Source organism: Scophthalmus maximus, chromosome 1, assembly GCF_022379125.1.
Source record: "Scophthalmus maximus strain ysfricsl-2021 chromosome 1, ASM2237912v1, whole genome shotgun sequence".
Classification (NCBI taxonomy): domain Eukaryota; kingdom Metazoa; phylum Chordata; class Actinopteri; order Pleuronectiformes; family Scophthalmidae; genus Scophthalmus; species Scophthalmus maximus.
In genome coordinates, this window is record NC_061515.1 from 30,233,739 (window position 1) to 30,254,711 (window position 20,973).

Here is a 20,973-nt window from a genome sequence, read left to right on the forward strand (position 1 = left end):
TTGTTGACGAGGTGATGATGTAATGAGCTTTTGTGCAGGATATCTAAGGTCCCACTGAGAGATGCTGTGGCCTTCGGGGCATTGTGTGTTTTTCATTGCTCAACTGATTAGTTTTATTTCACAGCTGTTGTGCAGTTGGAGAGCAGTTAGTGATCTTTTCTTTGCTTTCATAGTCACAAAAACATGCAATACCTAGAATGTCCCTCAGTACAGCGAATACAACCGCCAACACCCAATAGTCCCTGAAGATTCAATCAAGTCGCACCAAATTGCGCACACTCAGAGATAACAGTCCCCTAAATATGCCAGAATTTTTTTCAATATCCATGAATCAATCCAAGCGTTCTGTCTTTGCCCAAGTCTCATCCTTCCACCAACTTTCAGAGATGGGTCTCAGCCATGGGGGACTGCTGTGCTCTCTTAGTGCTCGAGACTTTACAGTTGTATTATTTATTCATGTATTTTATTTTCCTTCTGAAACAGCTGAGGGTCTTCAAACTGGCCAAGTCGTGGCCCACTTTGAACATGCTGATCAAGATCATCGGGAACTCGGTGGGCGCTCTGGGCAACTTGACTCTGGTCCTGGCCATCATCGTCTTCATCTTCGCCGTGGTCGGCATGCAGCTGTTCGGCAAGAGCTACAAGGAGTGTGTGTGCAAGATCTCCGACGAGTGCGAGCTGCCACGCTGGCACATGCACGACTTCTTCCACTCGTTCCTCATCGTGTTCCGGGTGCTGTGCGGCGAATGGATCGAGACCATGTGGGACTGCATGGAAGTGGCGGGACAGAGCATGTGCCTGATCGTCTTCATGATGGTCATGGTCATCGGAAACCTTGTGGTATGGCGATCTCCCCCTCTTTGTTTTTCTATTAACATTCCATAAACACCTGTGTTTTTCGAGCTGAATTCAGAATTCACTTCTTCCCAGGTTCTAAACCTGTTCCTGGCTCTCCTCCTGAGCTCGTTCAGCGCTGACAACCTGGCAGCGACCGACGAAGACAGCGAGATGAACAACTTGCAGGTGGCAGTGGGCCGCATCCAGCGGGGCTTCGCGTTTCTCAAGGGCGCGGTGCGGCAGTTCCTCCGGAGCCTGTGCTTCAGCGGCGGCGGAAAGGGATCTGGTCTGGCGGAGGAGAGCAAACCCCTGGATGAGCTGCACAGCAACGGCAAAGGCAACTGCATCTCCAACCACACCTCGGTGGAGATCACCAAAGAGCCCAGCAGGGTGTACATGACGGAGGGCAATGGGCGGCCAGGGGGGCCCCTGGTGGTCGGGGTCAGGCCTGGCGGGGACTCACCGGTGAAGTATCCCGTAGAGGAATGTGACTACATGTCGTTTATTCATAACCCCAGCCTGACAGTCACGGTGCCCATCGCTGTGGGCGAGTCCGACTTCGAGAACCTCAACACGGAAGATTTCAGCAGCGATTCGTCGGACGTAGAAGGAAGTAAAGAGGTAAGAGGAGCGACTGAGCGACGGAAACGTCTCCAGTCAGCATTTTGTATTTGATTAGCTCCTTTAATGTGTGTAGTAGCTAACACCAAACTTAAGTCAAGACGACGAATATGTCAAGATATGCGTAGGGAAAATTTCTAGACTGTTTAAAAAATAACCTCCTGACTCATTTGTTCATGCGTCATCGTTTTACTGAGGGAATCTTATGTCAATCTAAAGCTCTCGACATGAAATCAAAGAACAGCCATGACAAATAATGACTCACCTGCTTTTGACCTATGTATCAGATTCACTTTCTATTCATAAGGTTGTGTGTGTCAGTGTGTACAGCTCATCGTCATCATAGTTTCATGGTTTGGGGGAAATTCTCCAAATGTACCAAAATGGATTATCAGTTTGTTCAGAAGCAACAAATTAAAACCCCTCCCAGTGGCACATACAGTAACATTCACGTCATAAGTCGTTTCAATTTTTTCTGGGAGTAATTCGTCGCCTGTTGCCGCAAAGCAGACGCCAGGTTCGCTGCTTCGTGTCGCCAGGCTGACGGAGCTTTGGGACGCGGTAGCTCCCCGGTGGTGTCAACCTGCCAATGTGGGTTTGGTGCCAACCCTCCCGCGATTCACAACATCTCTGGAGACTATCTCTAGCCACGGCACCAAATGCTCATTGTCACGTCACCGCTGATCTTTACGCCCTGTAGCAAAGGGCCTGGTGAAGTTTTTCGAAAAAAGCCAATTAAGTCAAATTACAGACAGTGAATATGAATTCATGCATCTGGTGTTTGCTGTCTGTGTGTCGGGTGAGTGTCTCATGTCAGTGACGGTGTAAAATCTCCACGTCGGCGGACGCAGACTTTGTGAGGTTGTATTCTGGCTGTTCTTGGTGTGTGTGTGACTTACTGTTGTTTAACCCCCCGTTTGTTATTTGCAGCCGTGTCACAGACGCTCTCAAGGTTTTCAGTGAGAGGACAATTGTAAGAGCATTTTATTGTACCATAGCACTAACCATGAGGACTGCCTATGCCATTTACAGACCAACGACATCTTTTTTCTCATACCTTCAATGGATTGCCCATTTTCGTTCTTTGCCTGGTCTGCCCTCCGTCCCCCGATCCCACCCTCTTTTGCTTTATTTATCCCTCCTCCTACCCTTCTCCCGTACAGCAGCTCACTCACTGCTGTAACATTTACCCTTTACACCCTCCCCCCCCCGCCACTTCATGATTTATATCCAAGCATCAGACTGTATTGCAGTTACAAACCATTAGGAATGACCAACACTACATTCTTCCATCGATTTATAAACTCATCCAACATGATGTTTGCTTTTGATTTCATTGCTTGGTTTTGACTTGGTTTTTTGGGACTTGATTGGCATCCAACACTTCCGAGCTTGAGAATGAAGGAAGGGAGGGAGGGAGGGAGGTGGAGCAGAAAGAGAAGTCGGTCAAAATTCATTTGTCTGGTTCGTAGCCCACACACACACAAACACACACACACACACACACACACGCACATGTAATAGTTGTTTACGTACATGTTTTCTGGGAAACTCAGATTTTAGTGGAATGATTGGAGAATTCTTTCCAGGGAGATAATTTTGAAACACAAATGCAGGTTTTTGCAGAGTTGCAAAGCCGATAACACGTGGCAGCTTATATGGAATCAAGTTAATTTTTAAAATGTGTGTAATTTGTCGTAATTAATTGAAGAAAATTGGAAATACAGTTATTTTCGGATGCCATGTGTTATCCACTTTGTGTTTCACTGCAACTACCATGTCGTCGAACCACAGCCAACAAAATCTGACATGTCTCGTTCTGATGAAAGTATGATAGGTAAAATCACACGGCCTTTGAGCAGCATGCTTCCATCATTCCCACGCCGTATTAGCCGGGTCCCACGGCAATCAGGGCTGCTGCACTGTCTAGGATGACATGTTCCTGTCCTGCACACACGAGACAGATCAGACACCAGGCGAAAGAGAAACAGACAGGACGCCTCACAACACCAAAAAAGTCTCACTGTACGCAGATGATGTTGTAATGTACATTACTGCTCAAAAACAAAACAAAGATGGTTTCAGGGTTTCAGAGGAGAGAGAGAGGGAAGAAACTTTGCAACAGCAGCCACACTTGTCCTCACATCATTGAGTACCAAACTTAGTCCAGTTTGTTTCCTGGGTTTGCATCGGTGCTAATTATAGAATGTCTTACCAAAAAACAACTGCCAGACCACATGCTGTCTTATCAACAGTGCACAGAACTGGTTTTTGCTGGTATGCTAATGTGGTTATCCGTCTACTTCAACACAAACCGAAAGAAGCTTGTTGCTTTCAAGGAATGGAAATAATGTGTTTTCATGTCACTGAGGAAAATGCTTAGCTCTCATTCTGCGGGTGGACTCTATAGATTCCAGGGGCGGGGGGAATCTGTTTTCCACGAAAGCATTTTCTTTCTGGAAATGGGACAAAATGTAGAAGAGAAAATTGATTTGGGATCATTTTTCAGCCGACATGAAAATACGACACGTTCTGCTTGGTTCTATTTCAGGCTTGGATTGATAATGCACCAGAATACTGCATGCACTCTTCCTCAATCTGAGGTCAAATCAAACGTACCTACAGAGCGTTTCCATGAGGTCAACCTCCTCACGCCATCCGTTCACACACAATCTGATTCGAGCCATCAGATAAAACCAATAACAAAGCCTGTAGGTACATTTGATCGATGCTGCATGTGATGATGATGATGATGAAACAAGAGCCCAACTCTGTGAGCTATTACACTGCCTAGTCTCCAGTTGTGGCACTGGAGTGAATATAGCATCACAATGATAACCAGCTCAGACGGTTGGCTCCTATAAGCACTGAACCTCTGTGGTCGCAGTCACTGCAGTCTAACTTTGTGCCCCTCGTCTTCTCCCCCCCCCCCGCCTGTGCAGAAGCTCGACATAGCAGAGCCCCAGCATCTGAGCTCATCGGAGGGCAGCACGGTTGATATTCGCCCCCCGGGAGACGGGGTTGACTCGGTGGAGCTCGAGCCAGAGGAGTCTATGGACCCAGAGGCCTGCTTCACAGAGGGTGAGAGGGATGCGAGGGCGACGGGCAGGGAGGAACAATGGGGAGAGGGAAAGTGGGCCAGGGCGCGAGGTGGGAGAGGAAACGCTCCGGCAGCACATTTCAAGACGCAGAGTAAATCGCGTTAACTGCTCGTGCTCAGCACCCGTGTGCTGAATGACAGTGAACGCAAATGCTCAGCGGGACGGAAAGAAAACGAGTCTGTGTGAGACTCTCCCGGTTTGAAATGTAACCTGACATTTTATCTTAACCCACCTCGAGTCTGAGAGTCTGAAAGCAGCATTCCAACTGTGTGGAATGTGCATTTCCAATACCTGATTTTAAAAACCAAACACTACAACGAGACCCTCCTGTGGTCCCTGTCGCAGGCTGTGTGAGCAGGTTCCAGTGCTGCCAGGTCAACGAGGAGGGCAACAAATACAAGACCTGGTGGAATCTCAGGAAGACCTGCTTCATCATAGTGGAGCACAACTGGTTTGAATCCTTCATCATATTCATGATCCTGCTCAGCAGTGGCGCGCTGGTGAGTGACGCTCCGACCCACTTTGACATTCGAGGGCAAATCCCACCAGCGGTCTGTTCATCACCTGTTCCCCTTGTGTCCAGGCGTTCGAGGACATTTACATCGAGCAGCGGCGGACGATCAAAACGATGCTGGAGTTCTCCGACAAGGTCTTTACTTACGTCTTCATTCTGGAGATGCTGCTGAAGTGGGTGGCGTACGGTTTCGTCAAGTACTTCACCAACGCCTGGTGCTGGCTGGACTTCCTCATCGTAGACGTATGTGTACTGTTGAATGTATTCGTGCGGTAGGAATCTGCCTCAGATCACCAATATGTGATAACTTGTGGCAAAAAAGAAAACTCTGTAAATGTATTTCTTGAAATGTCACAATGATCTTTTCATTGTGCTCAGACCAATCATTTAATCCGCCATTTTGTTCAAACGCCGAGGCCGAGGAAACCTTTTTCATGTCTCACCTCTCGACCCGCTCGTCTCTGACGCTGTCTCCTCTCAGGTGTCCCTGGTCAGCCTCGTGGCCAACGCCATGGGCTACTCTGAGATCACCGCTATCAAATCTCTGAGGACTCTCCGAGCCCTGCGGCCCCTGAGGGCCCTGTCTCGGTTTGAGGGCATGAGGGTAAGGACATGAGGAATAATAACGACAAGAAAAAAAAACACTTGTAAAGGATTATATGATTGTTCGTGGGCAAGCTGAAATCATAAGTCCACGAGCTGCATTCAGCTCGCCCACGATTTTTTACATTTTTCATAAAACATGCTTCTTTAAGTCGGACACAAATGTCATTAAATTGTTTTTATCCCATCTGACCGTACGACTGCACGTCCGTTAAAACTCCTGTAGAAGTTGATCTTTTCCTCGCAGCTCGGCTCTGTGCTTCTTCTTCTCTCTGCATGACTCTCTTCACATTGTGTCGATGGATTAGCGTATGTACTATAGCTGTTCTCAGCTTGTTTTCTGACGTGTGGTGCCTTTGACCTGTAATCGTTTTCTTTGTTGTGTTGTGTTTTTTTCATTTACAGTTAAACAAAATGTTGTGACTTCATCCCGCCTCTCTAAGGTTTTTTTCTGTTTTGCTTTTTTACCTTTCAAATGTTAAAATTCTTTGCCTCTCCAACTTCTCCTTCTTCCTCTTTCCAACTGTCATGTTGTTAAATTGTCTTTGTAGATATGCATGATGCCAAGAGCTTTATTTTTTGCAAACAGAACAGATTAAATCAAGCTTTGAATAATATATGAAGACTGTAAATCTTTAGATCAGCGTTGCCTCTGAAAGCATCAATCCAATCAGGTGTGCACATGTTGTATTTAAGAGCAGTTAAGTGATTAGCTGATTGTAATGGCCACTTGACCACCACTTGATTGACAGGCGAGCGCTGACTTTGTCCCGTGCGCTTCGACCTCTCCAGGTTGTGGTGAACGCGCTGCTGGGCGCCATCCCCTCCATCATGAACGTGCTGCTGGTCTGCCTCATCTTCTGGCTCATCTTCAGCATCATGGGCGTCAACCTGTTCGCAGGGAAGTACTACTACTGCGTCAACACCACCACGGACGAGATCTTCCCGCTGCACGTCGTCAACAACAAGACGGACTGCCTGAACTTGGTGAACGACAGCGCCCGCTGGAAGAACTTCAAGATCAACTTTGACAACGTCGGGGCCGGATATCTGGCTCTGTTGCAAGTGGTGAGTTTTTTTAATCGTGAGCAGGTTTTCACACATGAACCCTGGAAAACATCTTGTATCACTGACGTAATGAGGCCATCCAGACGTTCACCCTGTCTCTTTTCTCATCCACTCAAAGGCAACGTTTAAAGGTTGGATGGACATCATGTATGCAGCCGTCGACTCTCGAGACGTAAGTTTGTTTCACTAAGCGGATCGGAATTTTACATGCGACTGCAGTTGTACAATCAGCTGATTTATTTTTCTTTGTCACGCAGCTCTATAAGCCAGTAACGTTTTTTTAATATTTATATCTATCTGGCTTGTTCCAGGTGGAGGACCAGCCGCAATATGAAGTGAACCTGTACATGTACCTCTACTTTGTCATCTTCATCATCTTTGGCTCCTTCTTCACCCTCAACCTGTTCATCGGTGTCATCATCGACAACTTCAACCAGCAGAAGAAAAAGATGAGTTGCATTAAAATAACATTTTCCATCAAGTGTAAAAACATTAACTTCCTACATCCGATACTTTATCTCCTTCAGCTTTGAAATCTCAGTTTTATGCATATATTTTGAAAAATGGTTATCACGTACAGTCGTGACCAGACTCTTCAACTAGGTGAGAGTATGGACATTTACTTAAATAATCCCAATTTGAAGCGATAACACAAAGAGATTTGACGTTTGTATCTTTATACGCAGACGATCTTCTATTGTTTGTCCGCAACAATTTATTCTACGTTCAGTTCCTTCATTTCCTGCCATATCCTTTGCCATTTAAATGAAACAATAATATATAGAAAAATATTCCGGTTTGGATTGTGAGTGTGCTGTTGATGTACAAAATGGGGGAGCTGTCTTTATTAGTCTTTATCAGACGAACAGAAACCACTATTAACCTTTTGTTCAGTTGAATTGATTGTTGTCTGACGGCAGGTGTTTCCTGTCAGTAGAAAACACTACTATGAATAAATAAGTATGCAGAAAACATGCTTTACAATTATAATGTACTGTAGCATGGAATTGGGACTCGACAACAGTGTAAGTAATCATGCTACAGAGATTTACGACCGACCATCATCTACCTCACCATTTGTCTGCACCTTGTAATAACATCCTGCGGAAACAAAGATTTGAATGAGCCATTGATTTTTATTATCATCATTTTGAATAAAAGACTGACTCTGAGGCGGGATCTGGAAGAACAGCAGCTTGTCGAAGCAGAGGCACAGCTGCGTTAAAGAAAGAACTGAGCTACAGAATAGTGATTATCTGGAGCACGGTGCCGATCGGTGCCCGGGATTACTGTGCATGAGTCACTGAGAAACACCCTGCACACACACACACACACATATATTTATACACATGCAGTGTCACAGAGAATGTAGTTTGGAAATCTGTCCTCCATTGAGCCAAGCGCTACCAAGCAGCCTTGGCAACGCCCAAGAGAGGGAGCAGGGGGGGAGGAGGGTGGGAGGCAGGGAGAGATGTGGGGAGGGGGTTTGTTTCGCGTGCCGGCGGGTTTGACTTGACTGACTGAGTGACTGACTGAGACACAGGATCAGTTGGTTTGGTTCAGCAGCCCCTCGGCCACGGCGTCACACAGATGGTTGTTCAGTGTCGATACCGGTTTCCCCTCCAGACACACATCACACACTCGGTGAGCAGTGAGTGTGATGTGTGGCCGTACGATAGTGAGAGGGGATCTCACGTCTTCCACTAATTAGCCGTTATATTAGCCTAATATTAATTTATGGAACCAGAAAGTCTCCTCTAGATAGAAAATATGATTAAATTTAGTTAGAAACGTTTCAGTTGTACATCTGAAGGAAGATTCAACCTCTTCCGTACAGCGGACCAACCTACCGGTCAAGGTTATAACCAAGTGTTGCTGTTCCCCCTTTTACTTTGGAGGTCAGGACATCTTCATGACGGAGGAGCAGAAGAAATACTACAACGCCATGAAGAAGCTCGGTTCCAAGAAACCACAAAAACCTATTCCTCGGCCAACTGTAAGATCCCACGAGCTCAGACATGCACGCTCCACCCAGTTCTTTGGTTCTTACAAGTGGATGTGTAAAATATCAAACGCTTCCCTGTTTCTTGTCCTCCTTTCCCTCCCAGAATGCATTTCAAGCCTGCGTGTTTGACTGCATCACAAAGCAGGCGTTCGACATCGTCATCATGATCCTGATCTGCCTCAACATGGTGACCATGATGGTGGAGACGGACGACCAGACGCCCGACATGGACATCATCCTCTACTGGATCAACATGGTCTTCATCGTGCTCTTCACCGGCGAGTGTGTGCTCAAGATGATCTCCCTGCGTCACTATTATTTCACCATTGGCTGGAACATATTTGACTTTGTGGTGGTGATCCTGTCCATCGTAGGTAAGAAGATGTTTGAATGCGTCTTCGTTTTCCATCGACGATGCAGTGAGGTTGTGCTTAATGTGATGATTAATTTATTTATTTGTGCTCCTGCAGGTATGTTTTTATCTGAAGTTATCGAGAAATACTTTGTGTCCCCAACGCTGTTCCGAGTGATCCGTCTGGCCAGGATCGGCCGCATCCTCCGTCTCATCAAAGGTGCCAAGGGCATCCGGACGCTTCTCTTTGCCTTGATGATGTCGCTTCCTGCCCTGTTCAACATCGGCCTCCTTCTCTTTCTTGTCATGTTCATCTACGCCATCTTTGGCATGTCCAACTTTGCCTACGTGAAGCGCGAGGCAGGAATCAATGACATGTTCAATTTCGAGACCTTCGGGAACAGTATGATCTGTTTGTTTCAGATCACCACCTCAGCCGGGTGGGACAGCCTGCTGGCGCCCATACTGAACAAGAGGGAGCCTGACTGTGACAGTCAGATGGAGCACCCGGGCAACTACTACAAGGGCAACTGTGGCAACCCGTCAGTGGGCATCTTCTTCTTTGTCAGCTACATCATTATCTGCTTCCTCATTGTGGTCAACATGTACATTGCCGTCATCCTGGAAAACTTCAGCGTGGCCACGGAGGAGAGCGCCGAGCCCCTGAGCGAAGACGACTTTGAGATGTTCTACGAAGTGTGGGAGCGCTTTGACCCCGATGCCACGCAGTTCATGGAGTACAGCAAGCTTTCTGACTTTGCAGATGCTCTAGATCCACCGCTGCGCATGCCCAAGCCTAACATGATCCACCTCGTCTCCATGGATCTGCCGATGGTAAGTGGCGAGCGCATCCATTGCCTTGACATCCTGTTTGCCTTCACCAAGCGAGTGTTGGGTGAGGGCGGCGAGATGGACGTGTTACGTGGGCAGATGGAGGAGCGCTTCATGGCCTCGAACCCCTCCAAGGTGTCCTACGAGCCCATCACCACCACCCTCCGCCGCAAACAAGAGGACATGTCGGCCGTGATTATCCAGAGAGCCTTCCGCCGCTACATGATGCGCCTGGCCATGAAGAAGGCCTCCACCCTCTACAAGGAGCGGCTGAAGGAAGGAATCCGCGACCCCGACAAGGACGTGATGGTCATCAGCAAGTTCACCGAGAACTCCACCTCGGAGAAAACGGACATGACCCCGTCCACGGCGTCCCCGCCCTCCTACAACAGTGTGACGAAATCAGACAAGGACAAATACGAGAAGGAGAATATTGAAAAGGAAAACAAAGGGAAAGACTTGAAAGAACAAAAGAAATAAGACTTTTTGTAAAGGAACAAAACATGAAACCAGAGACACTTGTTTACAGCTTCTAAAGGCGGGTGGGTAGATAGGTGTGTAAGCTTGTGTGTTGATTGTTAGGAGCTGAGAACTGCTATGTCAGGTAGGCCTAAAGGAGTGCGATTATGTCATAGATGAATTCATTTGGTCTTCTCAGAGGGGAATCATGGAAACTAATTATCCAGCAGACACTGCCAGAGTTGAGGGGAACACGGAGAAAAGCCTCTGCTAAACGCTTGTGATTTTCCTATTGGTTGTTGTTACTATCTGACACACTTGAGTGTACTGTTAAGTTGTCTGTAGCTAGTGCTGCTGCTACTAATATAAATCCAGTGTCTTGAATTTAACAATCGCTGTATCACTTAACAAGTACTCTGCATTATTATTATTATGATTTCTTTCTTTTTTTATAGTTTTTCCCTCCTTTTTTTATGAGAAAGAATGTTTTCTACTTCTTTGCGTCGTCATCGTGCGAATGTGTCCACAGCTTTCACTGTCGTCAAATCACCAAGGGCCGAAAGGGTCGATGCTGGAAACTGCAACCACCGTCTGAGGTGTCAGTGTTGAGCTTCTGTCTGGACGACCACCTCCCCATGTCAACAGAAAAACACAAGTCTCTAGATCCAGAGAAGCTGAATGTATGCAGGCAGAAGGAATGAGGTACATTTAAAGGAAACGTTTGACATCCAGGAAAACACGCTCGTTTCATTCTTGAAAGAGTGAGATGAGAACCAGTCGACCATTAGCATAGTTAGTCAACGCACAAACACGAGGATGGTATTAATCTTCTCATCCCACTCTTCGCGACAAAGTAAATTAGCGTTTTTCCTAATATGTCAAAATGAATTCCTTGAGGTGACACTCGCACGTGATCGTTCATCCTCTGTCGTATCGCAGCGCCTCGTCGGACTGATCCGTTGTCCTCCACTCGACCCTCCATCCCAACTCCTCCTCTTATCTTAAGTAATAAAAATACACCAGTCGGTTTTTCTAACTGCTCCTAGCGTGAAATCACATTTAACGGTTGAAATATCACAAGATAGTTTGTATGACATCCATGTCGTCTGAAGTGAGGAGCGAGTGGTTTTAATGTAGTGCTTTGGTTTGTAAATAATATCGCTATTTGGGCCCACAGTATGTATCACACTTACATTTTACGTAAGAGCACTTTTTAATCCCCACTGCTATGTAATACCACGTGTGGCGGTCGTACGTGTAAGTGTGTGTGTGTGTGGGTGAGTGTCTTTGTGTACTTTTTTGTAAGAGACTGTCAGAATGTAAGCGTCTCTCTTTATGTGAACGAGTGTGTTTGTGTGCAACTGGGGTCGTACTGATATAAATAACATTTTTACTGTAGATAGGAGTCCATTTTTCCAGTCTTTGGATTTGATTTACTTTTTTTCTAGAAGTTTTTTTTCTTTTTCTTTTCTCCTTTCTGCACTGTAACACAAACACATGTATGTTCCCCACATCTGTAGATACGAACCATGAAGCCACCAGTAGCCATCTCTCATTGCGCTTGTAGTGTTTTAGTGAACTGCATGCAAGAAGTGACTACTGTCCGCTCATATGGTAATATCATTTAAAGCCAAAAGAATAAACAACATATTTTTTGTAAATGCTTGTTTATTTTCTCAGTTTCCTTTGCGGCCTTTTCTTTGTTCAATGTTTTTTTTATCTTTGGTCGGGTCCGGATCGTTCATGTGGTTCAAATACATGTTACACACAAAAAAAACCAACTATGTATCAATTTACAATGTGACGAGTGACTTCTTCCTCTTTTGTTATAACCAAAGATGTGGCGAGAAAACACAAAATCTAGATTTCCAAAATAAAATATTTTGGGAAGCGTATTTTTGCAGGATGCGTTCATTGTGAGGCGAGAGGAGACGGAACGAGGTAAGAGTCTCAACATGTTGATGCTGCTAATGTGTTAGCAAACAGTTGCCCATTTATGCAACAGGCAGATATATTAATGTTGCCAACATTTGGACTAGAACCCCGATTTTGTGTATCAATGTCAAAGGCTAGATTTAACATCCTCAGGAAGTAAAAGAAAAGAAGGGTGCTGGAGAAGTTGGGAATTTATCTAAGGGACTGTTTTTCCTTTAAAAGCGCTACATATAAGATATTCCTTTATTCGTGCCACAACGGGGAAGTTTGTCTTTCTAACATATTCAGTCGTGAAAGTGTTCTGACAACATCCCAGTCTGTTCACGGTCAGTGTCTCGTCCACATCATGCAGACTCGAGGAGGAGAACGGTGACGCTGGGATAGACGGAGGTGGAGAAGCCGAGACAACCCCCACCCTCCGAACGCCTTGCTGCTCCTGTGCCTGCTTCCCTCCTGTTGCCTGGCAACCTCACATCACAGCTCTCCTGTCTGTGATTGATCAGCAGCGTCTCTGAGCCTGCTTACCCACAATACCTTGCTGGGGGGCAGAAAAAAACACACACCAGGTATTCCCTGCTCCAGCGCCCGACACTCTGGATCTCAGTGGTTTGATGATTTAGGAAAAGGTCAAACGATGACCTTGTGTTTCTAATGAAATCCACCACTGTACGCTTCAGATCATAATTCAGTGTGTGTTGTGTCCAGCACCTGTTTGCTGTGTGGTTATGCAATGAGCCATGAAAATATTTCGTTAACCAGGACTGGTCATCGAGGTGAGACCAGGGATCCTCCTCCTCCAGGGCCCGACTGATCTCAGCCTCAGCCACAGTGATGTTAACTCAGCGGCGCCCTCCGGAGGACACAAGGTGACACTAATTTAGTGGAGGAGTATAAATGACACAGCAGTTAGGACAGAACCATACAGGTGGTGTGTTGACGTCACAACGTCCTCGCTAATATGCAATTATTTATGGTTTAACTGAGAAAAAAATCAGTTTGCAGACAGACGACAGAGGTTCTGTGAAAAAAACTGATGTCACAGATTGTTGTGAGGCGGACATCATGTAATCAACAAATTTACTGACGTCAGAGAAAAAAAATCAAAATAATATATTCACCCCCTCCTGCTCAAGGATGTTAGTGGCAAGAAGAAGTCAGATGTTGAGCAACAGACGCCATCTACTGGTAGAAATATATATCTTTTTATTTTCTTATCTTCTGCCTGTAGTTGCTTAACACAATCACTGAACACAGACACATGTTAAAAAGTTTATTAATATTATTCACACATTATGAAAATGTACATTACGAACGTTCGGCCCCCAGACAGAGTTATTCACGTGACACAAGCAAGAACTGGAATAAAGTGCAGTTTTATCTCATTGTTCACGACTGTAAAATGATAAATAACGTGCACAGACAATAGTGAATGTACTTTGTTAGCGCTGTCGCCCCACAGCAAGAAGGTTCTGGATTCGCATCCCGGTTCGAAGGGTCCAGAAGCATTGAGATTGGGGCTAATTGGAAACGCTAGATCGACCATAAGTGAGTATGTGAGAGTGAATGGCTATTTGCAGTGGTGGACAAAGTACAAAGCAACAAGTTGCCTATTTCTAGAGAGAAATGTTGGAGTTGAACTGGTGTTGAATCTTTTGGTCTCCACCCCCTCCTGAGAGAAGTATCTGACTTCATAGCGACTAAATGCCCATTTTTTCTCAAGCAGGTTGCTAACAATGTGAGCGTACAGTCATTGTGTTAGTCACAAGAGGTTCAGACAAATGAACCTGCTGTGACTGACAAGATGACATAAACCAAGACAGTGAGGTTGCGAGTGGTAAAAGAAAAACTATTTGCTCAAAGATGCTCAAGCACTCAGTAAAAATAAGATGTGTTATAATAATAATTCTCTGTGGGAATCATGACTCCTTACACATGTCCATTGTTAATATAAAAATATTTATTTATAACCACTTTATTTTTTTTTTATTCCCTCTGAGGGGAACACAAACGTCGGTACCAAATCTGAAGAAATCCAACCAATAGTTATTACGATATATACAAATCTGGAGCTACGTTGCTAGCATGGCTAAAAACTAAGCACAAAATAGGAAGACAAAACACAACTGCTGTGAATCTGTTTTGTTAATAATTCATAAGGATTGTTCTTGTGTTGCCAGTGACATCGTTTATCATTTTACAGTTTGTGTTGGAACATCAAATGAACACATGCGGTACAGACGACAGGCATCGAAGAACGGTCAGCAGCAAAATGGAAAATAGAGAAAATCGATACAGGCACCTCGGAATCTCACCGATTTGTCATAGATGCCAGAAAACATGCTGTAATAATCAAAGACTTTCATAACAAGGCAAAAATGATTCTCACTGTAGATACAGGTAAGTTACAGGAACACTGTTTCATTGAGCTTCATCAGTGACATTTAATCTTTTATAGTCTCGAGATTAAATTGAATCACCGTCTATCTCTCCCTCTCTCTTTGGAAGTGCACTTATCAAGAATATATCAAACTCTGACGCTTGAGGTCACAATTCTTGAATAAAGATTTTCCAAATGACAACTGATCCCCGTCTCCGGAGCGTCTGACTCATCAGACGCATCCGGTGTCCGTCTTTCCATCCGGCCCGCCGTCCTGCGATGGCTCGCTCACATCCTCTCCTGTCTGCTGCACAGACGCAGCCTCGGTCTGTGAGTCACGGTCGTCTGGTCTGTTCTGTCCATCACCACTAGGGGCAGTGTTGGCGTCACGTGTGTCTACATGTGAACAAGTTTGGGGCGTCAGGGACCCGGTGGGGCCTGGGAATGTTCGGCAGTGGAGTTCTGTGTTGATGTCGGACTCTAGTGCGGTTTCCACCGCGGGGAGCGTTGGCGTGGCGCCCGCGTTCTCACGCAGGAAAGCGGGCGTGTCCTTCGCAGAGCCGTCGATCTGATAGTGCTGCAGCGAGGGAGTGTGCTGGAAGCGACTGATGCTCAGGAGTGAGCCGCTCGAGTAGCTCAGCACTGAGGGAAGAGGGACAGAATAAGGCGGAGGACGTGTTCCATGTAGCGAACCGTCCCAGTCTTCCTCCTCTTCCTCCTCTTCTTCGTCCTCCTCATCCTCATCGTCTTCTTCATCCTCCTCGTCCTCCTCGTCCTCCTCAGGGTCGAGTGTTTCTAAGCTGTGTGTGCTGCAGTCCGACAGCCCGCTGCAAACACTGCTGCCATCCTCGTCTTCCTCATACGCCTCATCATCCTCCTCCTCATCCTCGTCCTCCTCCTCCTCTTCCTCTTCTTCGTCTAGATGTGAATCTGCGTCGCCTGTGTTCTGGAGGTGCATGATGGGAATGTGCGGCGTGCCACTCATCAGTGGAAACTGCAGGTTCGGCTGCTGCTGCTGCTGCTGCTGCTGGACCAAGGAGGAGTCTCCATGGTAACCGTTGCCATTGGTTACAAGCTGCTGCTGCTGCTGCTCAGACTGCTGCTGCTGATGCTGCTCGTCGCGGCTCTTCTCCAGCTCCAGTTTCATGATGGTGTGCAGGAAGTGGGTCCGCACCCGGACCGGGTTGAACTCCAGGCGTCCCGTGGTGTTGGTGCAGCCGTCTTTGGTGCAGCCACAAGGGAAAGACATGCGGTCCACCTGCAGACGGACATCACAACGCAGAGCACAGGTGAGGAACGAGCAGAGGTAAACACCACTTCCAAACCAGAGCTGCTCACGCTGGAGGGGAAACTGCAGAGTCTACTGTCAGTTTCATTCATAGTTTAACGCAGTAGAACTTCATGTGGCCAATCTTAGATTTTGATCTAATAAAGGATTACATCTCTTTATTGAGAAGAAAATAATTCTACAAAACAGTGGTGTGCACAGAAACTATCAGGTTTCAGGGGGGCACCCTCGACATGAGGCCCCCTTGGAAACAGCATCGCTGCTCCCGCCTGGTCAAAACTAGGTATTGTGAGTAAGTGAGTATTACAAATTATCAGGCTATACCAAAAAAAATAAAAAACTAATAAAGGGGGTGCTGTCAGTGCAGGAAATTACCTACTGTAAAACTTTGATTTTCAACTTTTGGTAACAGCAATTTTGACCGAATTTTTAAAAAAAAAGGATTTGATTTGAGTTTGATTTTAAAGTTCTACCGCGCAGACAGACATGAACAACACTTGAGTATTATAGATGGGCCTCACCACAGTTCCATTTACCTGGCACTTAATGCCGGCCAGGCTGCAGGCACACGTCTCGGGGTCGCATATCCCGCGGCAGCGACACCCACACTCCTCCCGAGACATGCGCAGGGAGCGCAGCTCGTGCTTCTCCTCCATGTCGATGCGTCGGACGCCCGAGGCCCGGAGAAGGGTGCGGCGTCTCCTGGTGGTCAGAGGCTGCAGGAAGAAGTAATCGTCCACCTCTGTGTTGTCCACGTCCAGGTCGTCCTCGGAGATGTCGTCGAGCGTGAGCGCGTCGGCCTCCACCGATGACACGGTGCCGTTCTTTGTCAACTGGACGAAGAGAAGAATGTTGAATATACAACGACACCATGCATTTAATCCTTCAGGATAATTATATGTAGAGGAGCGGAAAAGCAACCAATCATGATCTGAGAACTACACATGAGGTAAACAAGGCCTCTCTTGTCCCACGGACTTTGAGTTTGATGGCGTTGAGTTTCTCCTCCTTGAGATGATCCCTCAACATGTTGCGGTGGCTCCTCTTCTGCTCCATGGCGAACTCCCTGAGGGTGAAGCGCTTCACCCCGCTGTGACGCGGCGACATGCCCAGGGTGCTGCCGCCCTGCGTGGGCACAGTGGTGAAGCCTTGCCGGCGGTTGAAGTAGTAGACCGTCACGCTCTCAAAGTGCACGTTGCGACCACGCAGTCGCTTTGACTGCTGCTGGAGAGAAGCTGAAAGTGAGACGGACAGCCGGATCGGAACTTTAATTTGTGCTTTCGAATGCAAATAAATGCTAGTTTAAGTGAAGTTATTCTCAATATGTGACCCAATGGCATCATACAATGTATATAGGAAACAAAAGTGGTCCCACAATAGATCCTTGGGGGACTCCACACATTTCTCGAAGAGTAACGATAGATGAAACTACGCACTTCATAGAAAACTACTCCTACTCTTTATACTATACTATGTAGGGCCGCTAAACATGTCAAAAAAAGATTACTATTAGTTAAATCTCCAAATACAACCATCTTAACATAGCATCCAAAAAGTGGGCTTCTTTATTACTTAATTACTCAACAATCAGTAAATTTATACCTTCTCTGTTCGCATATCATTTTGAATAGTCCCCCCACTTAAAAATGCTAGAATAATTCACAATTACTGTTAGAGATTAATTATGAAAAACAAAACTTTGAGTCCCTTTCCCTCAACACAGATTTGCCAACATGATCGGTGTGGCGATGTGATCTTACAGTCCAGCAGCCCAGAGGCAACGGGATGGTTGAGACTGTCACTGCTGTTGCCGCTGTCGCTGCAGGAAACCTCGTCGTCCTCGGACCCCTGCAGGGAGAGGTAAGGCGAGGGGCCCTCCTCGAGCTTCCTCTTCAAAATCCCACTCATCCTGAGGCTCCTCCCACACGTCACACCTGCACAAAGGACGAAGGTCAAATATATGGACGACCACAAAATGGCCAGAGATGCAAAATTACAAACAGCGACATCAACTGTGTAGCCACAAAACTGAAATTCATATGACTTAATAATGATAAAGAAATGAGGTAGCACAAACGGATAGAGAGGAAAATAGAAAAATAAATCAATACATTGATTTTTGATAATTTGATGTGGTTGTTTTTATAAAATGCTCCAAAAACACTCTTTTTCTCTAAGATCAATAATTATAATTTACTTTTATATCTCAATACTCATATTAATAATAATAATAATAAATCAGACTATAGACTGGAAGAGGGAATTTTCCCCCTCAGGCATCGATATTCACGTTGAGCCAATTTCCTCCGACCATGAACCGAGCAAACACTCGGTTATGCAGGATTTGTTCTGAACCTTCGTAGTGAAGCACAAAGTCGGTGGAATGTGAGAGGAAGTTAAATCCTGGGATTTGCCGTCGTCGCAGCTGCGATGAACCGAGGGTCAAATCAAGATGATCGCAGCTCAGTGAGTCGATTTGAAAAAAGAAAAAACTGAATTCCAGAAATAAATCTGGACTCAACTTCAGGATGTTTCGTGCGTCTCTCAAACGTAAGATCTTTGAGATTTTTTGACTCATCTTCTCTGTCCTCATTAAGAATGAAGAGTACGTCAAACTCTTCTGAGTCGTCTCTCACTCTTTAAACAGCCCTCTGCTGTTTGTCCATACTTTAATTTCAGATTTTTTAAAAACTGTTGAGCTGCTCTGGACTGGTGGAGGATTACATCATATGCAGCAGAGCTGGATGCTGGGCCAAGCTTTCCCTCTTTGTCTCCCCGTCTTCTCTCTCTTACTACCAACTGCTTTCTCTTCATCACCACACTGTGTGTGTATATATATATATATATATATACACACATATATATATATATATACATATATATATATATATATACACATATATATATATCTTTCTTTTTTTTTTAGATCATCCCTTCCCTTTCTCTTCCCTCTGCAGCCTCTCAGGTTTCCTGTTCTTCTCTTCTCAGGGAAAAAAAACCCAAGAATGATCCAGAGGAAGAGGAAACACATCACACAGCTGCAGTGTTGCAGTTTCTCGTGTGTCCTGTGCAGCTTTAACCCAAACACCCCTGTTTGAGCTCCCATGCCTTTTTTTTAAAACATGTACATGTATAAGAGCGCTAACGTGTCTGCCGTGCACGCGCAGCCTCCCCCCGTGCACGTCTCCAACGGTAACAGGGGGATTTCTCATTGACTGATGTAAATTCAGCATCACCCCGACGATGGAGGAGCAAAGTCCCTCGCTGCCACTGACCTGTTTCCCTGATCTGGCCGCTGGTTACCAGGAAGTCCTCGGCTCTCTCCTCCGCATCGCCCAGTGTTCACCAGCAGCAGCCCAACATCCCCATGTGTCGTGATGATGCAGCGAGCGCTGCCATGATGCCTGCTCTCCCTCCCTCCCTCCCTCTCTCTCTCTCTCTCTCCCTCTCTCTCTCTCTCCTCCCAGCAGCCTCTGGGTCTATTGTGCAGCACTGAGCTCTTCTGCCTCTGTCTCTCTTATGCTCTCTCTCTCCGTCTGCTCCCTCCCTCCCTCCCTCCCTCCCACCGTCCTTCCTTCTTTCCTCGTCCTCCTCTTCCTCTCCTCACAAAGACTTGTTAGCTGGATGCTGCTGCCGGCTGGAGCGCTGGAGCTTGACTGAGGTGAAGCGAGCAGAGGGGAAGAAGAGGAGGGGGGGTTGGATGTGATGGGGTGGGGGTGGGAAGGGTAGATTCTGCCTCTCTTCCACACATTAATGACACAAATATAAAGTATGAAGCTTCGGAAACCTCACTGCTGATGCTTTGGTCTGTTGGTTCCCAGAACAATATATTTGCAGGGAATTTATAATGAACAGTGTGATGTGGCTTCCTTTCTCTTTTCAAGCTAATTTGAAATTTAAATGGGTAGCAGAGCGAAAAGAAAAAAGAAAAAAAAAGATCAGAGGAAACTGAGACAATGATGGAAATCAATTATTTTCACTGTGCAGGAAAATGTGAAAGAAGCAAAAAGAAAAAAATGTATGAAGCCTTTATTAGAGACTAAAGTACACAAGTAGAGAAACATGGATCTGTTAGAATATGACTTAGTTCTATGCTTCATTAGGTAATATCATATGTATCATTTTACATAAACATTAACTTCATAACTATAAAAAGCTTTTGGATATTTTCTACACGGAAGAAAAGAGGAAAATGAAAACATCTACCAACAAAATGTGTTTGTTCACTCAACTTGTTCATTTTAGCTTTTAAAAATGAAAAATAATTTCATTTTCTCATAGACTTCTATAGAAACAACCATTGGAGTCACCCTCTGCTGGTCATTACAGAGAATACAGGCATTTTTTGTATGCATATATTAAAATGTGTATATAAACAGGTGGATTGAATCCCACCTACAGTAAACACACCACACATTAACCACACGTGCAGCACTATGGAAGCCCCACGAGCCCCTGAACGTCGTTGCTATAGCGATGCCAGACCCTTAATGCACAGTCTGAGGACTAACAAATGTAAATGTACCTAGAGATTCAACCATGAGTTTGTGTGTGCATAGATAGTCTGTTAAAGTCACTTGGGTTCATCTGTCACTGTGACATTTCTCTTTTCTTTTACTGCAACAGCAGCAGAGGAAGCGAGGAACAGTGTGTATCCGCATAATTATGGGATCAGATTTATGGAATGGTTCAAATTAATTGATGAACTTCTCTCAGGTATAAAAGTAGTATTAGCATAGCATAAGATTGAAAAGAGAAACAGTTCTGCAGAACATTAACGTGAATGAAATTCAAAGTTACTGCATTAAAAAAAAATACAATGTGAGTATTTACATTAGGGTTATTTATATTCTGACCTCTCCTGACTCTTGCAGAGGAACATTTTTTCTTTCTTTTTGGGGGTTTTGTGCTGTTTTCCGAATCGCTTTGTTTCCTCCTGGCAAGAGTGGAGAGACGGAGTGATCCTTCCAATCAGCTTCCAT

The 20,973-nt window shown here is 45.6% G+C and overlaps 2 protein-coding genes and 1 long non-coding RNA gene across 5 annotated transcripts in view; 2 read left to right on the plus strand and 1 right to left on the minus strand.

Moving 5' to 3' along the window:
* scn1lab (sodium channel, voltage-gated, type I like, alpha b) overlaps window positions 1–12,286 on the plus strand; it is a 35,099-nt gene extending 22,813 nt beyond the window's left edge. For both annotated transcript variants that reach the window (XM_047331938.1, XM_047331939.1), the window contains 12 exons: window positions 484–840; window positions 931–1,458; window positions 4,401–4,539; window positions 4,905–5,059; window positions 5,143–5,316; window positions 5,555–5,677; window positions 6,469–6,744; window positions 6,863–6,916; window positions 7,056–7,193; window positions 8,636–8,740; window positions 8,853–9,123; window positions 9,220–12,286. In XM_047331938.1, coding sequence (XP_047187894.1) covers window positions 484–840; window positions 931–1,458; window positions 4,401–4,539; window positions 4,905–5,059; window positions 5,143–5,316; window positions 5,555–5,677; window positions 6,469–6,744; window positions 6,863–6,916; window positions 7,056–7,193; window positions 8,636–8,740; window positions 8,853–9,123; window positions 9,220–10,412 — 3,513 coding nt within the window. In that variant the 3' untranslated portion in view covers window positions 10,413–12,286. The remainder of the gene's footprint in view (window positions 1–483; window positions 841–930; window positions 1,459–4,400; window positions 4,540–4,904; window positions 5,060–5,142; window positions 5,317–5,554; window positions 5,678–6,468; window positions 6,745–6,862; window positions 6,917–7,055; window positions 7,194–8,635; window positions 8,741–8,852; window positions 9,124–9,219) is intronic.
* A 1,977-nt stretch (window positions 12,287–14,263) lies between these two features.
* LOC118302013 (cysteine/serine-rich nuclear protein 3-like) lies at window positions 14,264–19,535 on the minus strand. 2 transcript variants are annotated; one of them, XM_035627797.2, is made up of 5 exons: window positions 19,267–19,535; window positions 17,752–17,925; window positions 16,970–17,226; window positions 16,528–16,824; window positions 14,264–15,961 (listed from the first exon to the last, which is right to left on the minus strand). In XM_035627797.2, the coding sequence occupies exons 2-5, from the start codon at window positions 17,897–17,899 to the stop codon at window positions 14,936–14,938; spliced, it is 1,728 nt and encodes a 575-aa protein (XP_035483690.2). In that variant the 5' UTR covers window positions 17,900–17,925; window positions 19,267–19,535; the 3' UTR covers window positions 14,264–14,935. The 2 variants fall into 2 exon arrangements, with proteins under 2 accessions (XP_035483690.2, XP_035483684.2); XM_035627791.2 differs by having other exon boundaries at window positions 16,513–16,824.
* On the plus strand, window positions 15,854–17,852 carry LOC124850014. Its single transcript, XR_007030748.1, has 2 exons — window positions 15,854–15,992; window positions 17,715–17,852. It is a non-coding gene; the product is annotated as an uncharacterized LOC124850014 (long non-coding RNA).
* Window positions 19,536–20,973: the final 1,438 nt, after the last annotated feature.

Excerpts from the sequence above, each read along its gene's own strand:
- LOC118302013 (XM_035627791.2), bottom strand. The coding sequence starts at position 17,899 with ATGAGTGGGATTTTGAAGAGGAAGCTCGAGGAGGGCCCCTCGCCTTAC. Across the intron at positions 16,825-16,969 it reads TCAACGCCATCAAACTCAAA|TTGACAAAGAACGGCACCGT; the intron begins GTCCGTGGGACA and ends CTCTTCGTCCAG. Across the intron at positions 15,962-16,512 it reads GCCAGGTAAATGGAACTGTG|GTGGACCGCATGTCTTTCCC; the intron begins GTGAGGCCCATC and ends GTCCGTCTGCAG.